The sequence below is a fragment of the Sceloporus occidentalis genome, unplaced genomic scaffold (assembly GCF_023333645.1).
Source record: "Sceloporus occidentalis isolate IW3139 unplaced genomic scaffold, rSceOcc1.0.p SCAF_135, whole genome shotgun sequence".
Taxonomy (NCBI): domain Eukaryota; kingdom Metazoa; phylum Chordata; class Lepidosauria; order Squamata; family Phrynosomatidae; genus Sceloporus; species Sceloporus occidentalis.
The window spans coordinates 1,478,979-1,499,723 of record NW_028317115.1 but is presented as its reverse complement, the minus strand read 5'-3'; the positions used below and the strand labels follow the sequence as shown (position 1 = coordinate 1,499,723).

At 39.5% G+C, this 20,745-nt stretch overlaps 1 protein-coding gene across 1 annotated transcript; it reads left to right on the top strand.

Annotated features, from left to right (window-relative positions):
* Nucleotides 1–459: 459 nt before the first annotated feature.
* On the top strand, nucleotides 460–20,568 carry LOC149281333 (anaphase-promoting complex subunit 4-like). The gene is made up of 28 exons (XM_089499420.1): nucleotides 460–567; nucleotides 1,532–1,637; nucleotides 1,742–1,874; nucleotides 2,187–2,261; nucleotides 2,687–2,713; nucleotides 2,792–2,836; nucleotides 3,091–3,175; nucleotides 3,560–3,664; nucleotides 3,755–3,838; nucleotides 4,062–4,148; nucleotides 4,257–4,321; nucleotides 4,400–4,442; nucleotides 4,547–4,623; nucleotides 5,011–5,111; nucleotides 5,623–5,674; nucleotides 6,179–6,234; nucleotides 6,946–6,992; nucleotides 7,136–7,192; nucleotides 7,817–7,873; nucleotides 9,571–9,664; nucleotides 9,894–9,991; nucleotides 10,847–10,908; nucleotides 11,006–11,044; nucleotides 11,129–11,230; nucleotides 11,515–11,592; nucleotides 11,774–11,944; nucleotides 13,389–13,512; nucleotides 20,368–20,568. Exons 1-28 carry the CDS (start codon nucleotides 460–462, stop codon nucleotides 20,566–20,568), a joined length of 2,379 nt encoding a protein of 792 aa, XP_089355546.1.
* Nucleotides 20,569–20,745: the final 177 nt, after the last annotated feature.

Sequence of the window (20,745 nt, the reverse complement as noted above, 5' to 3'; positions counted from 1 at the left end):
GAGTTCCAGATTGTGGGCGCTGAGGGCAAGAGCAGCCCGTACGTTTATTGTATGTAAAATCATTCGTCATTATAGAAACATTTCAAAGGGCTTTCTAGAATCACCTAACCTACAGGTGCTTTAATCAGCCATTATCCCTTTCATTTACATGTATTCATTTATTTATGTATGTATGTGTGTGTATAATCTATCTATCTATACATATATCTTAACTAATAGCTCTTTTTATGGGGAAAAAAATGTTTAAAGATTTTTTTTTAATATGTTCATTATTTTTCAAACAAACATATTTGTTCTTACGGTCACACGGATTATTTAACCTTATGCCACAGAAAAGTAGTTGTATAGCATTTATCTTTTTTCCATGTTTTATTTTTTTTTTAATAATCTTATTTATTCTTTTTTTGTCTGCAGCCGCAAAAGTAAGCATTCAGTGTTGATGTCATTATTTACGCCAAAATGCCGCCGTTTCGACAAGTTGGGGAGAAGCAGCTTCCTCATGAAATTATTTTTATGTCCTGGTCACCTAAAAGAGATCTCATTGCGTTAGTCAACAAAGCTGGAGAGGTAATATGCAGATTGCAATGTGTGCTTAATATCGGGCGAATGTCCACATTTTAAACACTTGAACAATTCCTTGTAGACCAAACGCAGTTTCATATGTTTATGTAACCTATTATGCTGTTGAAAGTTGAATACAATGATGTAGACTACGCAATATCATGTGTATCAAATAGTAATATTACTGAAATATAAACTTTTGAGTCACGTATAATCATACCTGGGAACTTTTGGCCTCCGGCTACCCGGAGCCTTCCTTTGCGGTACGCGGCCAGGACTGCCCACTGACGGTGGGTGGTCCCACTGGTGTTGGTGGGCGCTCCCGCTGATGTCAAGTGTGTTCCCGCTGGCGTCTGCTGGAAACACCCCTAATTCAAGGGAAAATGAGCGGGGCGCGTCAAGACCCCGCTCCCGCGACCCGGAGGATTCGGGTCTTGACCCGGAGAAGCGGTGCGTCACCCGGCAATCTCCGGGTCAAACCTGGAAAGTTCCCAGGTATGCGTATGATGTCACTGAATTAAAATTCCACAAAACTAGCAACAGATTTTTATCAATAAGAGGAGCATGGTAGAAATATAGGAATAATTCTTCAAGTGAAATATCAACTCAGTGTTTCAGTTTCAAATGGGATGCCATGCTAAGTGATTATTATTATTATCCTTTATTTATATAGCGCCAACAGTTTACGCAGCGCTTAATACAATACATAAATTCAAGGGATATGACAAGACAAGAATTGACAGACTAAGACAAACCGATACATTTGGTGGAGAGAGCCCTGCTCGCAAGCTTACAATCTAGAGGATTTAATACGATTCGCATGCATGCTGCTTCTTACTATACAATATTCATTGGGGCACAAAACTTGAGGAGTTCCAGCCTGAATAAGCCTGCTGTGGGGTGGTTTGTGGGAGGTATGACGAGTACTCATTTATTTGTGGCTTTCTTTGTATCTTCTGCGACACGCTAGGTCTTGCTTCATCGACTAGCAAATATTCAGAGAGTTTGGAATTTGCCCCCAAATGAGAATACTGGAAAGGAAGTGACATCCCTGGCATGGAGACCAGATGGCAAACGTAAAGTGCATGCTACACTGAGAAAACAATGTATTAATGCTTAGTGATGCATCGCGGCATCGTGATCATGTGTCTTTAACTGAAGGCTTTTCTTCTGTTGACAGTTTTGGCTTTTGGTCTTGCCGATACCAAGAAAGTTGTGCTGTGTGATGTAGAAAAGCCTGAAAGCCTCCACTCCTTTTCCGTGGAATCCCCCGTGTCTTGCATGCATTGGATGGAAGTGACTGAGGAGAATAGGCACGTTAACAAATATCAATATTATCCACACAAAAATGGTTTGATTTCACCATAGGTTATGTTACCTCATTATAACAATGTGAAGGTGTACAGGAGTTTTATTGAAGGCATTACAATATATTATTGTATATTTTACTTTAAGATAAGTTTAGATTTCCCAGCTTTTGGAATGTGCAGGTGACATTTTACTGTCTGTAAATGTATAGGATAAGATTACAGGTACACTTACAGTGCACTGTTAATGATGTATAACGTACAGTAATGTTACTGTTTGTTTAAAAGCTCCTTATAATCCTTCTTCATTTTTTTCAGTATCTTGACTTCATTTTACAATGCTGAGGATGAATCTAACACTCTGCTGCCAAAACTACCTGCTCTACCGAAAAAGTAATGACTCTTCTGTGGCATGTTTTATTTGCGAGTTTCCCTAGTCTCTGTGGGGAGATAGTTGAATATGTATTTGTTCATCTTTCATGTGTCTAATGCCATTTTTCCCTTTGAAAAATCGTATGTGTATTTGTCTGTGAAATCTAACGTATTAAGAAAATTAAGCCAAAAGGGCAGTCTATGTGCCGGTACTAGGGGTATCTGTTAATCACCCTTAAAGGCAAGTGTGTGTGGCAAGTCTCTCTTACAAAAATGGGTTGTGTTTGGTTTTAGCAATACATTGTTAATACGTTGAGTTAAAATTCACTTTCCCGTTGTAGCTTACCATTTAATGAATGAAACACATTATTTTTCAATAGCTTGTTACTTTGTATCGGTTACTGTTATTATGATTGCTAACTTTTTATTTATTTTTATTACTTTAGTTACAGTGCCACAGCAAAGATTTTCAGGTAAGCCGCACTCTATTAATGTATTTAAACATAAGTCTTAGGAATCATTTAATTTCAACCAAAGCCTTTGCGTTCTAGTGAAGAGAAGTCAGATGAAATATTGAAGCTGTTGGGCGATGTAAGGTACGTGAAACATCCATTATTTTCTATACTTGTTTTAAATGAGATGAATCATTCTGTGAAAGTACTTTGTCCTGTTTTGTTTTTTTTTTAGTTGACCTTGCTCCCTAAATTGCATTTTTTAAGGAGCTAGTATCGTGTTGAATTTTTGTATAGTGAAGATTTTGAATTTTATGTTTTCCAAATTGGTGGGGGAGGTGGACTAAACAATTCATACCTGCCTTTATGTTTCGTATTTGTACTCTTTGTTTCTTAAGACTTAATGCTTTGGTCCTTGGAGGAGACTCGGGGCAGATTGAAATCTATGCATATGGGATGTACAAGATTGCAACAGTTACCGAGGTACCGTGTTTCTTTATGGAATTGTTTTAAATAAATTATGTTAAATATTGTGCATTCATAATCCAAGTAATTGAGTTCAAAAGAAGAAAATGGTTTTCAATGTTGCATTGAGTTTGTGATATCACAAAGTGTTTTATACAGGTTAATGTTATTGAACCGGATGATTCATGGAAAAAACACACACACACACATATATATATATATATATATATATATATATATATATACACACCTATATATATGTGTATGTGTGTGGCAAAGAGGCCCTCTATCAGCAACCATCACTCCTGTGTTTAGGAGTGATTTAGACACACATTAAGAATTCTATTTTGTTTGTCAAACTGTATTGTCTGTATCAAACACTACTTTTTTTGCTGTCTGCAGGTATATGGATCTTGCCTTAGCTTATGCTTATCTAGTGATTTAAAATCCCTTTCAGTTGTTACCGAACTATCAACAAACACTACACCAGAGATTACATATTTCCAGGTGAGTAGTGTTTCCCATGAGTTCCAGTAATTGAGATTTTACACAGCTACCGATTTTATTCACCGTTTTGTGTTTGTTTTGGATTCACAGCTGGATACTAGTTTGTTGTCTGATTGTTTACCTGAAGTTACACGGATGGCCAGGAAATTTACCCACATTTCTACTCTTCTTCAGGTATCATGCATTCAAAAATAAAACTTTTTGTTTCGTAGATTATTGGTGTGAAATCCAATATGAATATATATTTTGATTCTGCATTGTTTGTTACCCTTTAGTGGATGTAATAATCATTCTAATAATAAAACCAGAATATCTTGAAGCTAATAGTTAATACAATTATATTTAGATCACAATTATTTTGCCTATTAATTTATCTGTCTTTACTGTTTTTTTTTAGTATTTGAAATTATCCCTCACATGTATGTGTGAAGCCTGGGAAGAAATTTTAATGCAGATGGATTCAAGGCTCACTAAGTTTGTACAGGTGTGAAAGAGCACTTTGCGTATTGTATGCATTTTTGTGTGTCTGCATAAGTATGCAAATGTGTCATATTCACACTGACCTGTTTATTGTTTTTCTTGGTTGCGTTAGGAAAAAAACACTACAACATCTGTACAGGATGAATTTATGCAGCTGCTCTTGTGGGGTAAAGCAAGGTAAGATATTTTTTTATTTACTTAACTTCATGCTATACTAACCCAAGTACCTAAATTCAATATATCTTTGTCTTTTAGTCCTGAGCTCCAGACATTACTGATGAATCAGCTGACAGTCAAAGTAAGTTAAACTGCCTAGATTGTTTCTGCATTTTTTTTATTGTTGTGAAAAACACTAATAATATGGCGAGGATGTATATTTAGACAATGTCTTTGTATTGTTAGGGGTTAAAAAAACTTGGACAATCTGTTGAGTCGTCATATTCCACCATACAAAAGCTAGTTATCAGCCACTTACAAAGGTGCGTAAAAGGTCACTTACTGTCTGTCAGATAACAATCCAATATGTGATATTTTTGCTTCATAGCCACTGCAACGTTTACTTGTAATCCAAAAATGAGGCATACGTAGTTTCACCGATCTCTTGTGCTCATGCACTGGCCAAATCATCAGGCAATATACTGATAAGTGTTTCCTACTCGGGGAAGGAAGGATTTGTGTGTACCTTGAATCCAGCGTACTGATATTGTCTGGAAAACAAACGTTTTTCCAGGACGCTGTAGAGATGGATGTTTTCTACACTGAGCGTTTGTGTGTGCAGTAAGCTTTTCGGTATGTAATCCATACATTGACATATTGCATTACACAAGACGTAAAATCCCACGACTCAGCCTGGTCTTTACTTGCAGTGGAGCAGAAGCTTTGCTGTACCATCTTAGTGAGCTTAAAGGCATGGCTTTGTGGAAGCAGAAGTATGAGCCACTTGGACTTGACGCCAAAGCAATTGAAGGTATATTATATGTGCAAAGGTTTTCTTATGATATATTAGCTGTACCTAAATACAATATGTATACTTGACATGAAGGCTAGTTCCTCACCGACACATTTCTCTTGTTCTTTAATGAATGCTTTGTATGCAATATCTGCGTGTTTTCAAGCTATACGTGCGTGCGTATATATACTCCCTTTTTAGTAGAGCAGATTCAAAAGTAAAAAGGTACGGTTCAGGAGAGTTCATACACTTTAGTGGGTATCATAACAGAAACTCAAAGTTTCAGCCCTGGGGCTTTTATCGTCTTATTTATACTTCTATTATCTTAATAAGAGTGCTGAAACATTACGTTTCTGTTATGATACCCACTAAAAGTGAATAAACTTTACGGAACCTCAGCAAAATCCTCGGTCTGCTCTTTTACTTTTGTGTGCATGTGTGTGCGTGTATATAAGCGTGTTAGAGAATAATCATCGTGTGCTTTGACTTGTTGCCATTTTTTTTTTTTTTGTTTACTCTTGTTTTGCAGATGCCGTAACAGCTGTTGGTTCCTTCATACTAAAAGCAAATGAGCTTCTTCAGTAAGTGTGACATTATGGGCATATGAATATGTATTTTAAAATGTAGGGAAAATACATTAAAAACAAATACTGAAAACCAGGCCAAAGAAAAAATAAGGAGTGACTGTAGGTTGGTTACGTTTCAGAATAGAAATGTAACCGACATCTTTCAAAGCACTACAGTGCCGCTAAAACATACGTTTCAGATGTAGACTAGTGGGCAGCCCAGGACCAGTTCTTTACTTCAACCCCCTCCTGTCTGGCTTTTATCCAACCACCACAGCATTTCGTTTACCATCTAAGTGCCGGAAGCACACTCTTTAGCTCTAAAGTAAAACATTGAGCTCATTCCTAGACATTTGTATACGAATTGGAAACTTACAAGACGGCTGTTCTTAGTAGATTTTCTTTGATCAGTATTCAAGCTTTGATGTGACGTGTGATTTCATTTTTCATCATGTTGATAACATCGTTTCTATGTCACAAAAATACCCAATCTCAATTCTGTTGCTTTTATGTCTTCAGAGTTATAGACAGTGGCATGAAAAACTTCAAAGCATTCTTTCGCTGGCTTTATGTTGGTAAGTTAAAATATCCCCTCTCCCCACCGACCTCAATCTACCAGCACTGAGGTTAATATAATAATAATTATGGGAATATCACTTTATTGACGTTATTTTTCATTAGTTAGGTGCAAGCGATTGCGGCGCCATTCGTTTGTTTTTGGTTTTTTTTTAAGGATTTTCATTAAGAGAAGGAGCACTTTAATAAAAACTAATTCAAATAAACAAAATTGAGTGATGATGCAGAGGTTCAAAAAGGTAGCAAACATAGGTAGAAGTGTCAGATGCCACATACCTTCAATAATTTAGAAATGATCACTGCTACCATATTGGACACCCTGGAGAATTCCCTAAAGATTGTCTGCTCTAGTAACACACTATCTTATTTTTCAGAAAGTAATAGTAACAGAAGTGTTTCAGTTTTTTTCCCCATTCTGAAAAAAGTATGTCACCCTATCAATTTATATTAAATTATATTTTTTTCCTCAAAGTAAAAATATGTCAGGAACAAAAAAAATATACCATTTAACAATATACTTGATTTAACAAGTACTTTATGTAGGTTTCAGAAAGGCAGAACTTTTTTAATAGTTCAATTTTGTATACTGGATTTTTCTTAAAATTCTTATATACGGTGTGTGTGTGTGTGTGTGTGTGTGTGTATATATATATATATATATATATATATATATATATATATATAATATTGAAATCTCTTTTTTTTTATAGCTATGTTAAGAATGTCAGATGATCACGTGATTCCTGAACTAAATAAGGTAACTTGCCCTGAAATTGCCACTTTTCTGTGAAGATGCATTTTAATTTCTAAAAAAGTTTTCTCACTTCAGGAAACAAAATTATCATCTAATTTACCAACTAATGCCACACTGTACTCATTTTTGTTTTGCTTTGTGTGTAGATGACTCAGAAGGACATTACATTTGTGGCAGATTTCCTGACTGAGCACTTTAATGAGGTCGGTATCCCTGAGTTTACAGCGGTTTTCTCCCAAAGTTGATACTTTGTGGCCACGTGGCTTTAGAGAGACAATCCTCATGGACCTAGCATGATACTGCCTGATCAAAAGTAATCCAGCTCTAGACATCTCTCTTAATAATAGTCCTGCGCACTCCAGCTTTCTCTTCACCTGTCTTTGACTATGATGCACTTGGCACCTTCCATGAGCCTAGTTATTATTATTTATTGTTTTATATAGTTCAGGTTGTATATATTGTATATAGTTGGGATGTAAATCTGACCCTTGTTTCTGCAGATTGTAAACTCAGGCAATAGAGAAATGGTGTTGTAAAAGGTGTTGGAGAGCGTCCCGGGGAAAGTATGTTAATGCACGAGAAATAAGTACCTTTTGACATTTTAAATCGGGCTACGTGTGCCAAAATTCTGTGAGCTAAGATGTTTGGACCAGTCTGCCTTCCCTTCATACAGCGCAGTGGAATGTGCTGGGCCTTTGTGACCAGAAATAATCATCGTTCAGGATAAGATAATTATAGATGCCTGTTTGGCTCAACTAATAATATTAAAAATGTGAGTGCTTAAACCTATAGTCCATTTGAACCTATTCTCTATTTTTTTTCTCTAGGCACCTGATTTGTATAACCAAAAAGGCAAATACTTCAATGTAGAACGCGTTGGTCAGGTAAAGTATCACAGTTTCTGAACATGAGAATTCGGCCAGACCTTTCTGATTAACCCTTTCAGTTTAAGGGCTATTGACACTTAGATAAGCCATACTGGTGTTTGTGTAGCCATAGTTTCCATATCTCCCATTTAGGACACAAATTACCCAAACACTCACACCTGGAGATGAGATCTGTCGCTTTTTTCCACAAGATGTGTACCTCTTTCTACTGAATCATCACCCAAAGTTCCAATTCTGAAGCCACTTATGTTTTGTATAATTAACAAATAACGCTTTGCATCAGTAATAGAGTTAAGTGAAATATTGAAAACTGTTTCTGTAGTAGTTGCCTTTTTTTTTTAAGTCTTTTCTTTCACAGCTCTAATCAGGAACCTTTATGTTTTATTAGTCTTGACATTGTGTGTGGTCAAAAAACTTGTCCCTTGGTACCCCTAAATTCACATATGTGATTTTAAGTACCCAAATGTCATCTGATGTTTTTCTAAGCATTTTTCCCAATTAATAAAAAACACCACAATTTTGTAAAACCATTAACCTTGCTTGAAGAAAATGTTGTGTGATCCTCACATGAAAGATGTTCTCGGGAAACTGTGTATTTTAGCATTGCAACATAATTGTATAGTCACGAGACATGGTTTCAAGTAGAATCTGTATAGCATTCCTGGTAGATCACGAGAACCTTTAGTGCAGATGAAGTGCACCAAAGGAAGTCGCTTTAACCCCTTCACATGCATGAGCTCACAATGCCTTGTCCTTAATGGGTTTAAGGACTACCAGTTGTCCTCAAGGGGTTAAAATAAGGCCAGTAGGAATATAGAGTACTAATGAGGGCTTTCTATAATAATGAGCTCGTCTTATCCTCTGGTATAAGAGTATCATTGAAGCCAAGTGCTGCCCATTTACTTCTTCTCTGGCATTTGTAATTACTAAGAAAAGTAGCCAAGATAAATTCCTGACGGGGCTCGAGTATCACTCTAGGTGAGGGCATGTAAATATTTTGAGTGTTTTATCAGAACAAATTTACACTAATGTGGTATTCACATTGTTCACTTTCGAGCTCCCATCCAGTGAGTGAATTATTTGGGCAGTTTTTTTTTATATAAAACATACGTCCTTCATTTTGAATAAAATGAATTTTTTATTATTCTAATATGCAAGTTTACTTTTATGTGCAAAACAATTATCAGCGTTTGGCATCCCTGGTATGCTTTGGATGTGTAGCTTTTTCATTTTGTGCCTCACACGTTTTGGGGTATTGCGCTATATCGCCCCACCGCATTTATTGCATTCTTAAGGTTTTTTGGGGGTTTTTTTGGTATACAATCGTATATGTTAGCATTTTGGTGTAGCAGATAAAGTAGCAGATTTGATGTGTCAAAAATCTAATAATACATGTGTACTTGGGACATTACTTTAGCTGGTTAATTTGGTTATGTCAGTAAGAATTAGAATTAAATAAAAATTTGAAACAGAGAGGTTTGACTTTTTGAAAATATCAAAAAATGACATTTAGAAGTAATAATTGTATATGTAGAAATGTCCTGGGAAATAAAAGCAAGCCTGGTTATCTTACGCTGGACATTTTGTGTTATGATACACTTATTTTTTTTATGATAATGGTTGGACTTAATTAGAAAGTCTGATGACCTCGGAACTGATCCCTGAAAAGTCGCCTGTTGTTTCTTAATCCTTAGTATTTGAAAGATGAAGATGATGACCTGATGTCTATGCCGAGCACAGAAGGAAACCAGTGGTTTAACTTTCTCCAGAAAAGTACTTACCTGAAAGGCAACTATCGCTTCAATTAAAAAGATCTTTGGCTTCTTCAAAAGTAGAGCGGCACGTTAAATATGCAAACGTAAAAAATGCAGTGTATTTCTTAAAATTATTCATAGAAGTTACCCTGTCCACTAAGGAGGAGCGGGGAGCCCTAGACAGACTTCCCAGAAGGTGTTAGCAGCGCCACCTACAGCATTAGTAACCATATGACACTTTTCTTTTAACATTTTCTTTTTAGATAGTCCACTGTTGTTTCCCTGTTATCCTGAAAAATCATTGCATTTTGTCAAACGACAAATGGAAGGTGTTATTAACCTGTGCCTTGCAAAGCCAGCAGTAAGTCTTTATTATTCCTCATTTGTAAAATAATATAGCGGCACACCAAGATATTTTAATGAATATTTAAATGTAGGTGCAAATACGCCAACTTGTGCCTACCAGGTATATAGAATAAATAGTCATTTGTTAAATCATATATATATATATATTTATATTAAAGGTGGACCTGTTCCCTTTGCAGAATGTGGACCTAGGGGGCAGCAATCTTGACCTGATTTTGATGATCATATTTTACTCACAGAGTACCAGCAGATTCTATAGCACCATTACAACGGGGGAGTTATATTTATATAGAGCCAGGAGATTTCTGAGCTCTCTTACTATAGGGTAAAGTGAAAGTAAATTATTTAAATGATAACAGGCATTTAACTGGTGTAGAAGCTTACAATATATTTGATTGAGGGGGAGAGAAGACGGTAGGAGAGGACTGCTTGAATGAGAGTGGGTTGATTGTAGCGAGGGCGACATGGAGAGCATGGCAGATGGTTTCTTTGGCATTCTGGTTGAGGTCGTTAGGTGGGAATGTTGTAGGCTTTAGGGAATATGTGGGTTTTTACTGAACATTAGAAATTAGAATATGGGGAGAAAGTCTGGTGGAATAGGGTAGGGAATTCTAGTGTACTTATAACCTTACAATCGATTATTCTTCCCTGCTTATTTACTCGATGCCTGTGATGGATATTCCCCAGCATCTTCAGAAGGCGGGATGAGGTCAGGAGTGGTGGTGGGGGGGTAATATCCTATGATTTGTACAAGTTATTCCCTATATGGTAACTCAGGCGTTTTGTAAATAATAATTTTTAAATGTAATGAGACAAACACATCATTAATGTTGGTTTATGTGCATTTTAGGAAATTATAGGAAAGTCTGTGCAACAGAAACAGTGTATTCCTTTGTACCAAGCATCTAAAAGGTGAGTTCTAACACTTTTTGTTATCTTGAACACATTTACTTATAGACATATATATATATATATAGTCATCTAAATATTTTTTCTATTTCTATTACAGTGAAGTATCTTGTCCGAGGCTGATTTCCCTGCCTTCCCTGTAAGAGTTTTGCTCTATTTATAACTTGACATTTTTGTTAAAGAGTGTGTAGTGGGATCATCTTCTTATACTTTATAATTTTAGGTGGAATGACAAGTCACGTAATCTTCACTATGTCGTGTTCCACATGCTTGAGAGCTCCCAGTCAAAACTCATCATCTTCAGACAGCCAACAGATGTATCAAGGTACTAGCAGCTCCGGGGCACAGACGTGGACACAAGGGGGGGTGATATTTAAAAACTATTCTTAGGACTACAGCAACCAGTGGAATCTCTTCTTTGATTCAGTCGCGTCACTATGTGCTGGTATTAGAACTTTACAGGCAAATGTTTTATTTTCTATATAACCACCAATGATTGGTCTGATATTGTGTGTTGTCCTTTCATGTACATTTTTACAAAGTGGGGACCATTTAGATTTGCTGTCTTCTGTGTCTTGCGGCAATAACTGAATCTCTTTGATTTTGTAGATCTACAAATGATGCTCTCTTAGCCGTTGAATTCGGAATTTCCTTAAACTGTAGCACAGCTGACAGTCAAGAAGCAAGGTGACTACTGCGAGAGTTGTGTAAAAAAGCTGTAATAGGCTGTATCATTTACTGGACCGACTTGTCATTGTCTCCCAAGAACGTTATTGAAGAATAATTGTTCTGCCGTATTGCTGATACAAGCACTTCAGACTACACTGCATCCTACGTATTTTCAAATTTTCCTTTCTCTGACCTTCAGTCGTTACAGCTGTCTGGATGCACGGTTTTATGACGAAGACCTTATCACTGTGGTTCTGAGAGATGGTTCTGAACAGGAGGGGAAGGATAGGATATTAGCTCAGCTGCCGCTGTCTTTGATATATTCCGATGAAGAATCAGACCGTCAGTTTGCAAGAGATTCAAGCAAGAGGTAAGGAGCCGTCATGATGTATGCAGTAGGCACATGGAATTATACTGCTTTAAAGGGAGGATACCGTAAACTACATGTGTCTAGTAAATGCACACCTACAGATTGAGCATTATAGTATGATTTTCAAGATAAGGATAGCCCACCAAATTTCCCCATTTATGACGTTCCCATGTATAAGACGCACCCCAGTAACCATAACTGCACCCCCAAAATTAACCCTAAAGACCCCATTAACCATAACTGCCCCTAAAGACCCCATCAACCATAACTGCCCCTAAATTAACCCCCACCTCCCCTAACTTTCAGCAGCCCAAATATTAATTTTATACTTACTGTTAGATGAGTTGGTGAGCAGTGTGGACGCTATAAGGAAATGGGTGGGGCCAATCATCAGTGTAACTGAACTGCAGGGAGGGACTGGGAAACATAAAAGGGCAGGGCCAATAATCAGTGTGACTGCAGGGAGGGACTGGGAAGTAGTAACTGCTGTGGGGGCGTTTGGGGCGGCGTTTTTTTCCGCTCCCCTGAAATATGCTGCCCCTCTACAATCTACAACAACTGTATAAGACGCACCCAGGTTTTAGACCCCACATTTTTTGAAAAAAAGGTGCGTCTTATACATGGGGAAATATTGTTATGGTGGGAAGTAGCAAATATATGGCAGAAATGTGGTATGTAATCTTCTATCAGACCTTTTAGAGAATTCAGATGAACAGAACAATTCAAAGTACAAGATAGCCACCCCTAGGGCATTCAGCCGCTGCCTCGCTTATTCTAAGCACTGGGATATATGTGCAAGTATCTTAATATGTAAAATAAGATTAGCAAGTGTAATAAAATGGAATCACATGTATATAAATAGATTCAAATTTCCACCATTGAACTGGACTATTCACATGTCTGTATACATGTAAAAAAGGTATGGGGAGACATTGAGTAGGGGTTAAATATGTACAAATATTTTCAGTTTTGCAATTTTCTTCCACGGCCATCCAAATTCTCACCAGTGTTTAGTCAATAGACCCTAAAAACATACTTACCACTGTAAAAATGTAGTAATCTTTTAACCCCTTAATGACAGCCTGTACATGTACGGGCTCAAAATGCATTGTTTTCAATGGGTTTAGGGACCGCCCATTGTCCTTTAAAGGGTTAATTGAAATAATTTTTGCTTATTTATTTGTAATTGTGTTTATCATGAAACAAAATTTCTTGCACCGTTGCCCTTGGCTGTCTAGTTCCACCACTGGTACAGGGTATGGAGAAGTTTAAAAAGTAGGGATGTTGCCAGAGTGCTGGGCATTAATGAAACCCTGAACAAGGGAGTAAATTATGCCTTAGAATAGTCATTCTCCAGGGTTTTTAGCGGGGTATTTTAAAGCTTGAAATTGCGATAGGACTTAGGAATCCTACAGAAAGGTTACATGTTTTTAATCTTGTACAGGCTGGAAGAACAGTGCTCTGACATACCGGCACGAACTGTATTTCTCGAGGGGCAATGGAGGATCCTAGAAAACATGAAAGCGCAATATGTCTCTGTAAATGGCATAAGGAAGGTGGCGTGCGTGGTAAGTTCAGTTGGACCAGTCCACGGAGACAGGAGTGCTGCAGGGTCACATAATGCAATACCCCTGCGCATGTGAGAGCAGCCAGAGAGAAAGCTGCTGGCGAGGGAGGGAATAACATGCTGTAAAAAATATTTGCCCCTTTACTGATTTCTTCTGCTTTTGCATATTTGTAGCATTTTAATGTTTCAGATCATCAAGACAATGTGAGTGAACACAAAATGCAGCTTTTTAAATGATCGTTTCACTTATTGAAGTTGAAGAGTTAATCGAAACCTATATCACCCATGTGAAAAAGTAATTCCCCCTTAACCTAATAACTGGTTTTGTCGTGCTTGGCGGCAAAAACTGCAATCAAATGTTCTCGATAACTGGCCATGAGTCTTTTACATCGCCGTCGAGGAATTTATTTATTTTTTTTTATCTTTTTATTTGCGTTGATCACAAAACAAATGTTGAAAAAAGTACAATATGTGCATGGTCAATAGAAAAATATATCCAGAGCACAAACTCTTATGAATACATAGGTTTCACATGTCAGTGGAATGCGAACAGAGCATTAGAAGCTAGATGTACAAATGCTTAACATCAAAGAGGAATCCACTTAAGTGTACGAATGACCAAGTATACAATGTTGTGACAAGAAAGCAATTTTATGTTTTTATACAGAATCGTCGAGAGACGATTTGGGAATGGGATGGGAGGTGTGGGGAGGTTATGAAAAGGTGTGTCTCCAGCTGCCTAAAGGTGTAAAGCGGAGTGGACCTAACCCAGATGGCCTCAAACTTCGGCATGTCGTCTCGCAGAGTAGCTGTCATTTTCTCCATAGTGAAAAGATGCCATATGTTTGCGAGAATTTCCCCCCGATTGGGAGGGGTAGCCTTCCAATGTCGAGCAATAGCTTGTTTGACCGCCGCACATATGCGGTGAATGAGGCGAGAAGCAGTGGGAGACAAGGTGTCAGTAGTGTCCATGAGCAGCAGAGCGGGCTCCGGGGATGCTGTAATATCAATGCCAAGAGCTTTTGACAGCATAGTAAAGCAGGTGGACCAGATCGGACGAAGGTGTTCGCATGACCACCAAGAGTGGAGGTAGGAGCCAGGTTCCCCACAGTCCCTGAAGCAACCGCGGTCGCCACCCTGTATCATGCGCGAAAGTCTCATTGGCGACAGGTACCAGTGGGCGATCACTTTGTAAGATCTCTCATGAATTACCGTATTAGTGGTGAGTTTATGGACATTCGCCGTGGCCTCGTCCCACAGTTCCTCTGGGTACTCCCGTGGAGGAATTTTTGCCTACTTTTCTTGGCAGAATTGTTTTATTTTAGCCACTTTGGAGGGTTTTCAAGCATGAATTGCATTTGTAAGGACTTTGATTATTTAATCAAAGACTATTTAATCGATGTTTAGATTCAGCAGGGGTGGCATTAATCATGCCTGGTTGTGTCTAGTGAAATTGAATCCAATTAATTACATTTGGATAATTGGTTTATTTAGTAACGTAGGGCCAGGTAGGGCTGGATAGTTCTATACAAAAAAAACAAAGGGATCGATCCAACATTTGAAAAAAAAAACTTCCAGCTTTATTTTACTTAATGATTAAAAAGCATAGTTCACACCTGTGCATCCAGTACACAGGAAACCCCAAATCTGACGCGTTTCAAGCGGTACCCCGCTCTTTATCACAGATAGTTCTATACATGAAATAATCATTTAAAAATGTTGTGTTTCTTCGGGTTATCTTTGTTTAGTATTATAATTAGTTTGATGATCTGAAATACTTGTTCCAGCCCTGGCATAACTATCTCCTGATTAAACAAGGTTATTGTGAATTTGCAGAGCATTAATACTAGAAACTGCCATTATAATAATGATGAAAACAAAAATATTTACATAATAAATAATTAAGTACATGTTTTTTAACTGCATTTTAATAAATCAGAAGCAGAAGATTAACTGCTGTATAATTATGTTTACACTTTATTTTCCCGGCGTATAGTGGCAGTACCGTTGGGTTTGCTCTTTTCCCGGGACAAACACTGTAAAAAGATCGAAGGGTTAAGCTCCACCCCCCCCCCTTACCCTATAACCGCACGTACCGGCGTTAAGAGTCAGTTCTTTTTTTGTCCCGCAGGGACGAGCACTGGGGCTTCGGCTCCGCTTGAATCATCGGTCGGCACCGCGTTACAGACTGATTCTGTAGCGGTGATTTAAGCAGCCAGGGGAGGAGCATGCGCAGTAAGGTGGAACGCACGCCCTGGTGGCTATAACGCGTGCTACAACGCATGCGCGGTTCGGATCATCTTTTTTGGCGCCAAATTCAAGAGTGTGTGTCAGGACAGGTTTTGCCGTGTTGTCTGACCCCCCCCCCCCACGTTTTTTTGGTGATCTTTATATTGATACACTAAAAATATGTTAACCCCTTCATCTCCAGAGAAGGATAAAATGCCTTCTGCTCCTCCCAAAAAGGCTTCATGCAAGTCTAAACATTTGACTTGCCTTGAATGTAATACTCCTCTCCCAGACGGCTACAAGAGGAAGACATGCCAGCAGTGTTTAGCAGATATCCTGGCAAAGGAGAAACAGAAGGATATGCAGTCTTTTTTATCCTGGTTCCAGGATAATTTTAAGGAGGCTGCCAAACCAACGGTGCACGACAAGCCAAGTAAAAAACGCAGGAGAGAGCGAAGTTCATCCACATCAGAGTTGTCATCTGGGGAATGTTCGCGTTCATCTATGGATGTGTCTAGTTCTGAAGATTCTGAATCCGAATCCGGTTTTCCCTCTCAAGAACTGGGGAAATTCGTTAAAGAAGTGAATCATGTATTACTGAATCCAGAAGCTAAGAAAAAGGGTTTCCCAATTTTGCCTCACCTTATGGAATTTGTACAGCGTGAGTGGAAGCATCCAAGTAAGCGAGCTTTTGTTTCAAAGCACTTCAAACAAATTTTTAAGCTTCAAGATGACATCATATGGGAAGAGCTTCCTAAAGTTGATGTCCAGATCGCTCGGTTGTCTAAAAAAACTACATTGCCAATTGGAGAAGTTTCCGGCTTAAAAGATACCATGGACGAGAGAGAAGAGACTGTTAATAGAAGAATCTTCCAAGCAGCAGGGCTTCAAAGCAAAGCAGCATCAGCTGGAGCAGCGGTAGCGAGAGCTCAAGGCTTATGGCTCCAGAAATTGGAAGACCACGTTCTGGAGGATGCAGATAAGGATCTTTCTCAACTTCTAAAAAATTTGAAGCTTTCTAATGAATTTTTGATCGATACAGTGGAAGAATTGGTCAAGCTATCCGCCCGTAATATGGGGCTGTCTACGGTTGCCAGGAGAGCAGTTTGGCTTAGATCCTGGAATGCTGATTCTGCATCTAAATCTTCACTGTGTTATTTACCGTTTGAGAGAAAAAAGCTTTTGGGTTCTCCTCTGGAATAACTTTTGAAACAAATGTCGGACACCAAGAAAGCACTGCCTCAAGATGTTAGGCCTAAATGGAACCGCAGGTATCCTTACAATAAGCAGAGATATTTCAGACCATCGGATAATTCTTCCTTTCGGAAACAAAATAAAGACACCAGATTTCACCCTAAAGCGGCTAGACAAGATAGGGCGAGACGGTTCTGACAAAGTAGGAGGTCGCCTTCGGATGTTTCGGGAAAGATGGTTCCAGACTACCAGCAACCCATGGATCCGTCAGATTATATCGGAAGGCTACACCATAAGATTTTGCAGTTCACCACACAATTGTTTTCTAGTCTCCTCTTACCCATCAGTGAAGTGAAGAATACAGCGTTAATCAAGGCACCATCAAAACTCCTCAGGCAGGGAGTTATAGAAAACGTTCCAAAGACACAGCTTTTTCAGGGGGTTTACTCCCATTTGTTCCTGGTCCCAAAGCCAGGTGGCACTTTTCGTCCCGTACTGGATCTGAAGTTCGTCAACCAACATATTCCATACCAACACTTCCGTATGGAAACCATCTCTTTGGTTACTCAAATGATTCAGAGAGGGGATGATATGGCTTCCCTAGACCTTCAGGACGCTTACCTACATGTGCCTATAGCGGTAAAGTCAAGAAGATTTCTAAGATTTGCAGTGAACACAAGCCAAGGTCTCCATCACTTTCAATTCAAGGCGCTACCCTTTGGCCTATCAACCGCTCCAAGAGTCTTCACCAAGATTCTCACCCCTTTGGCGGCAGAACTAAGATTGAGAGGAATAGCTGTGGTTCCATATCTGGACGACTGGCTGATAAAAGCTTCATCCGCTGCACAACTCTTAATAGATCTTCAAGTGACAATCGCTCTGCTCAAAGACCATGGTTGGCTTCTGAATGTAGCCAAATCAAACTTAAATCCAACAACAGAGATCAAGTTTCTGGGGTTTCGGGTAGACTCAAGATCTCTACGTCTTTTTCTTCCAAAAGACAAAGCCAAACGCATCCGGCTAAGGGTCGCCGATCTCCAAGCATACCCCTTCTGTTCTATCAGAAGGGTAATGAGCGTTTTGGGACTTATGACTTCCACCATGCCGGCGGTAGCCTGGGCACAGGCAAGAATGAGGCCTCTCCAATGGCACGTTCTGTCCCACTGGTCCAGAAACGACGAGGACCTAGACAAAGATATTCTGATATCTCAGGAAGTGCTTCGACAATTAGAATGGTGGAAAATCAAACAAAATTTGATAAGCGGACTGTCATTCCAACCCAAGCAGTGGCTGATAGTTACCACAGATGCATCCCAGACTGGTTGGGGAGCTCGTTTCCAATCTCACACAGCACAAGGGAAGTGGTCAACGCAGGAGGTGCGTCAATCCTCGAACTTCAGGGAACTAAATGCCGTCTTCAAGGCCCTAGTATTCTTCAAGCCATGGATATTGGGCAACCCGGTAAAGGTTCAATCAGACAACGCCACAACAGTGGCCTATATAAACAGACAAGGAGGTACGAGAGTAACCAGTCTTCAAACTTTATGCACCAAAATCATGCTATGGGCACAAAAAAATCTAGATGCTATCTGCGGTTCACATCAGAGGTCAGAACAATGTACTAGCAGACGACCTCAGCAGAAACAGATGCCCTCAAGCAGAATGGTCCCTTCATCCGACTATTTTTGTGGTGGCAATAGTAGGCTTGCCAGAAGTGGATCTAATGGCAACAAGACTGAACCGGAAAGTCCCTCTTTTTGCCTCTCTGTACAGAATGGATTACCCTCCTTTTCTGGATGGATTGGAGATCAAGTGGCAATTCAACCTGGCCTACATCTTTCCTCCGGTGTCGATTCCTCGAGTCTTGCTCAAAGTCAAGATGGACAAGGCAAGAGTGTTGGCAGTTCTCCCGTTTTGGCCAAACCGGAGTTGGTTTTCAGTCCTTACCCAAACTTTTGATAACGTATTGGGAACTTCCGTTGTCCACGGATGTTTTGGAGACGAAAGGAATTCCGCTCCACATCCTCCAAATGTGCAGACTGACGGCTTGGCTGCTGCAAGGCTGATCCTGAAAAATCAAGGTATAGACCCTATAATGACTAATCTTCTCTTGAGTTCAGTGAGACTATCTACATCAACTATTTATCTAAGAACCTGGAGGAAATTTCTGGAATGGTGTCAGTCTCAAGACCTGCAGACTTCTCCTCCATCCATTCCGGTCATTTTGCGCTTCTTACATGGGGGATTTACAGCGGGCCTCAAGGTGTCAACACTTAAAGGTCAAGTGTCTGCTCTCCGTCATTTCATGCTACTCGATCTGGCGTCAGATCGCTTAATTCGGAGATTTTTTAAGGCCATCACGATTAAGAGACCTCCGGTTAGAACGTTTTTTCCACCATGGGATCTTACCGTGGTACTCAAAGCTCTGTGTTTGTCTCCCTTTGAGCCTCTCCAGGAGGTTTCGCTAAAATTCCTCTCACTGAAGACAGCATTTTTAGTAGCTATCACATCAGCACGGCGAATTGGGGAACTCCAGGCTCTCTCAGCCTCAAAAGATTTTCTCATCTTCCATCAAGACAAGGTGGTGATGTATCCCAGACCGTCATTCCTGCCTAAAGTGTTATCTCAGGTTAATATTAACCAACCTATAGTCCTGCCAACCTTTTATCCAGATCCTGCGACACCAGAAGAAAGTAACTGGCACTCTCTGGATGTTAAGAGAGCTCTTACCATATATTTGGAACGTACCTCTTCTTTTCGTTCATCTGACCATCTGTTCCTTCAGTTCCATGGCAGATCTTCAGGGCAAGCAGTGTCAAAATCTACGCTGTCCAGATGGCTCTGGCATATGACTCCTGTGGGGCCACGATTCCTCCTCAGATTACGGCTCATTCCACGAGAGCCGTCTCGGTTTCCTGGGCCTCCAAGTCTTCGGTCTCTCCGGAGGAGATTTGTAAAGCAGCAACATGGTCCTCATGGGACACTTTCATCAAACATTACAGACTGGACATTTCTTCTGCTGTGGCAGCTGAGTTTGGACGTCAGGTCCTTCACCCTGTTAAGGTCTAACTCCCTCCCTTTTTTGGGGGGGATCTTGATATATCCCAACGGTACTGCCACTATACGTCGGGAAAAACAGTAATTTTACTCACCGTAAATTCTCTTTTCCCAAGTATAGTGGCAGTACAGGTTTCCCTCCCAAATTTCGTTAATAAAGATAAAGATAATTTTTTCCATCCTTTGGTCCTCTTGTTATTTAACTGACTCTTAACGCCGGTACGTGCGGTTATAGGGTAAGGGGGGGGGGGTGGAGCTTAACCCTTCGATCTTTTTACAGTGTTTGTCCCGGGAAAAGAGCAAACCCAACGGTACTGCCACTATACTTGGGAAAAGAGAATTTATGGTGAGTAAAATTACTATTTTTACGCTTCAGCTCAGTTCTAACCTGCGTCATGTGAGAGTGTTTGAGATGGATGTGGAAGACGATGGAGAGGCTGATGAAGAGGAGGAAGAAGGTGAATCCCGCTCCCAGGACGTGACCTGCGAGGAGGAAGAGCTCAATCAGTCTGATGACGTGCAGCCCAATTCTCCGGAAGCAGCAGCTGATGTGACAGAGGAAAGCTTAGGCAGCTGAAATCTCTGATGGCCGCCTATTGTATCGTCAGAGATCACAATGAAGTATTTGTATAAATGTTTTGTACAACTGCTAATGTTCATGTCTTTATATTAAAGGAGTATTGATTTGTGAAAATACATAGTTCATTTACTTTCTTCAGTTCTGTGACATTCTTAAAAAAAAAAAAAAAAAAAA

Coding starts and splice junctions, on each gene's coding strand:
- LOC149281333 (XM_089499420.1), top strand. CDS start 460: ATGCCGCCGTTTCGACAAGTTGGGGAGAAGCAGCTTCCTCATGAAATT. Junction 4,624..5,010: donor GTTATCAGCCACTTACAAAG/GTGCGTAAAAGG, acceptor CTTTACTTGCAG/TGGAGCAGAAGCTTTGCTGT. Junction 6,993..7,135: donor TGATTCCTGAACTAAATAAG/GTAACTTGCCCT, acceptor CTTTGTGTGTAG/ATGACTCAGAAGGACATTAC.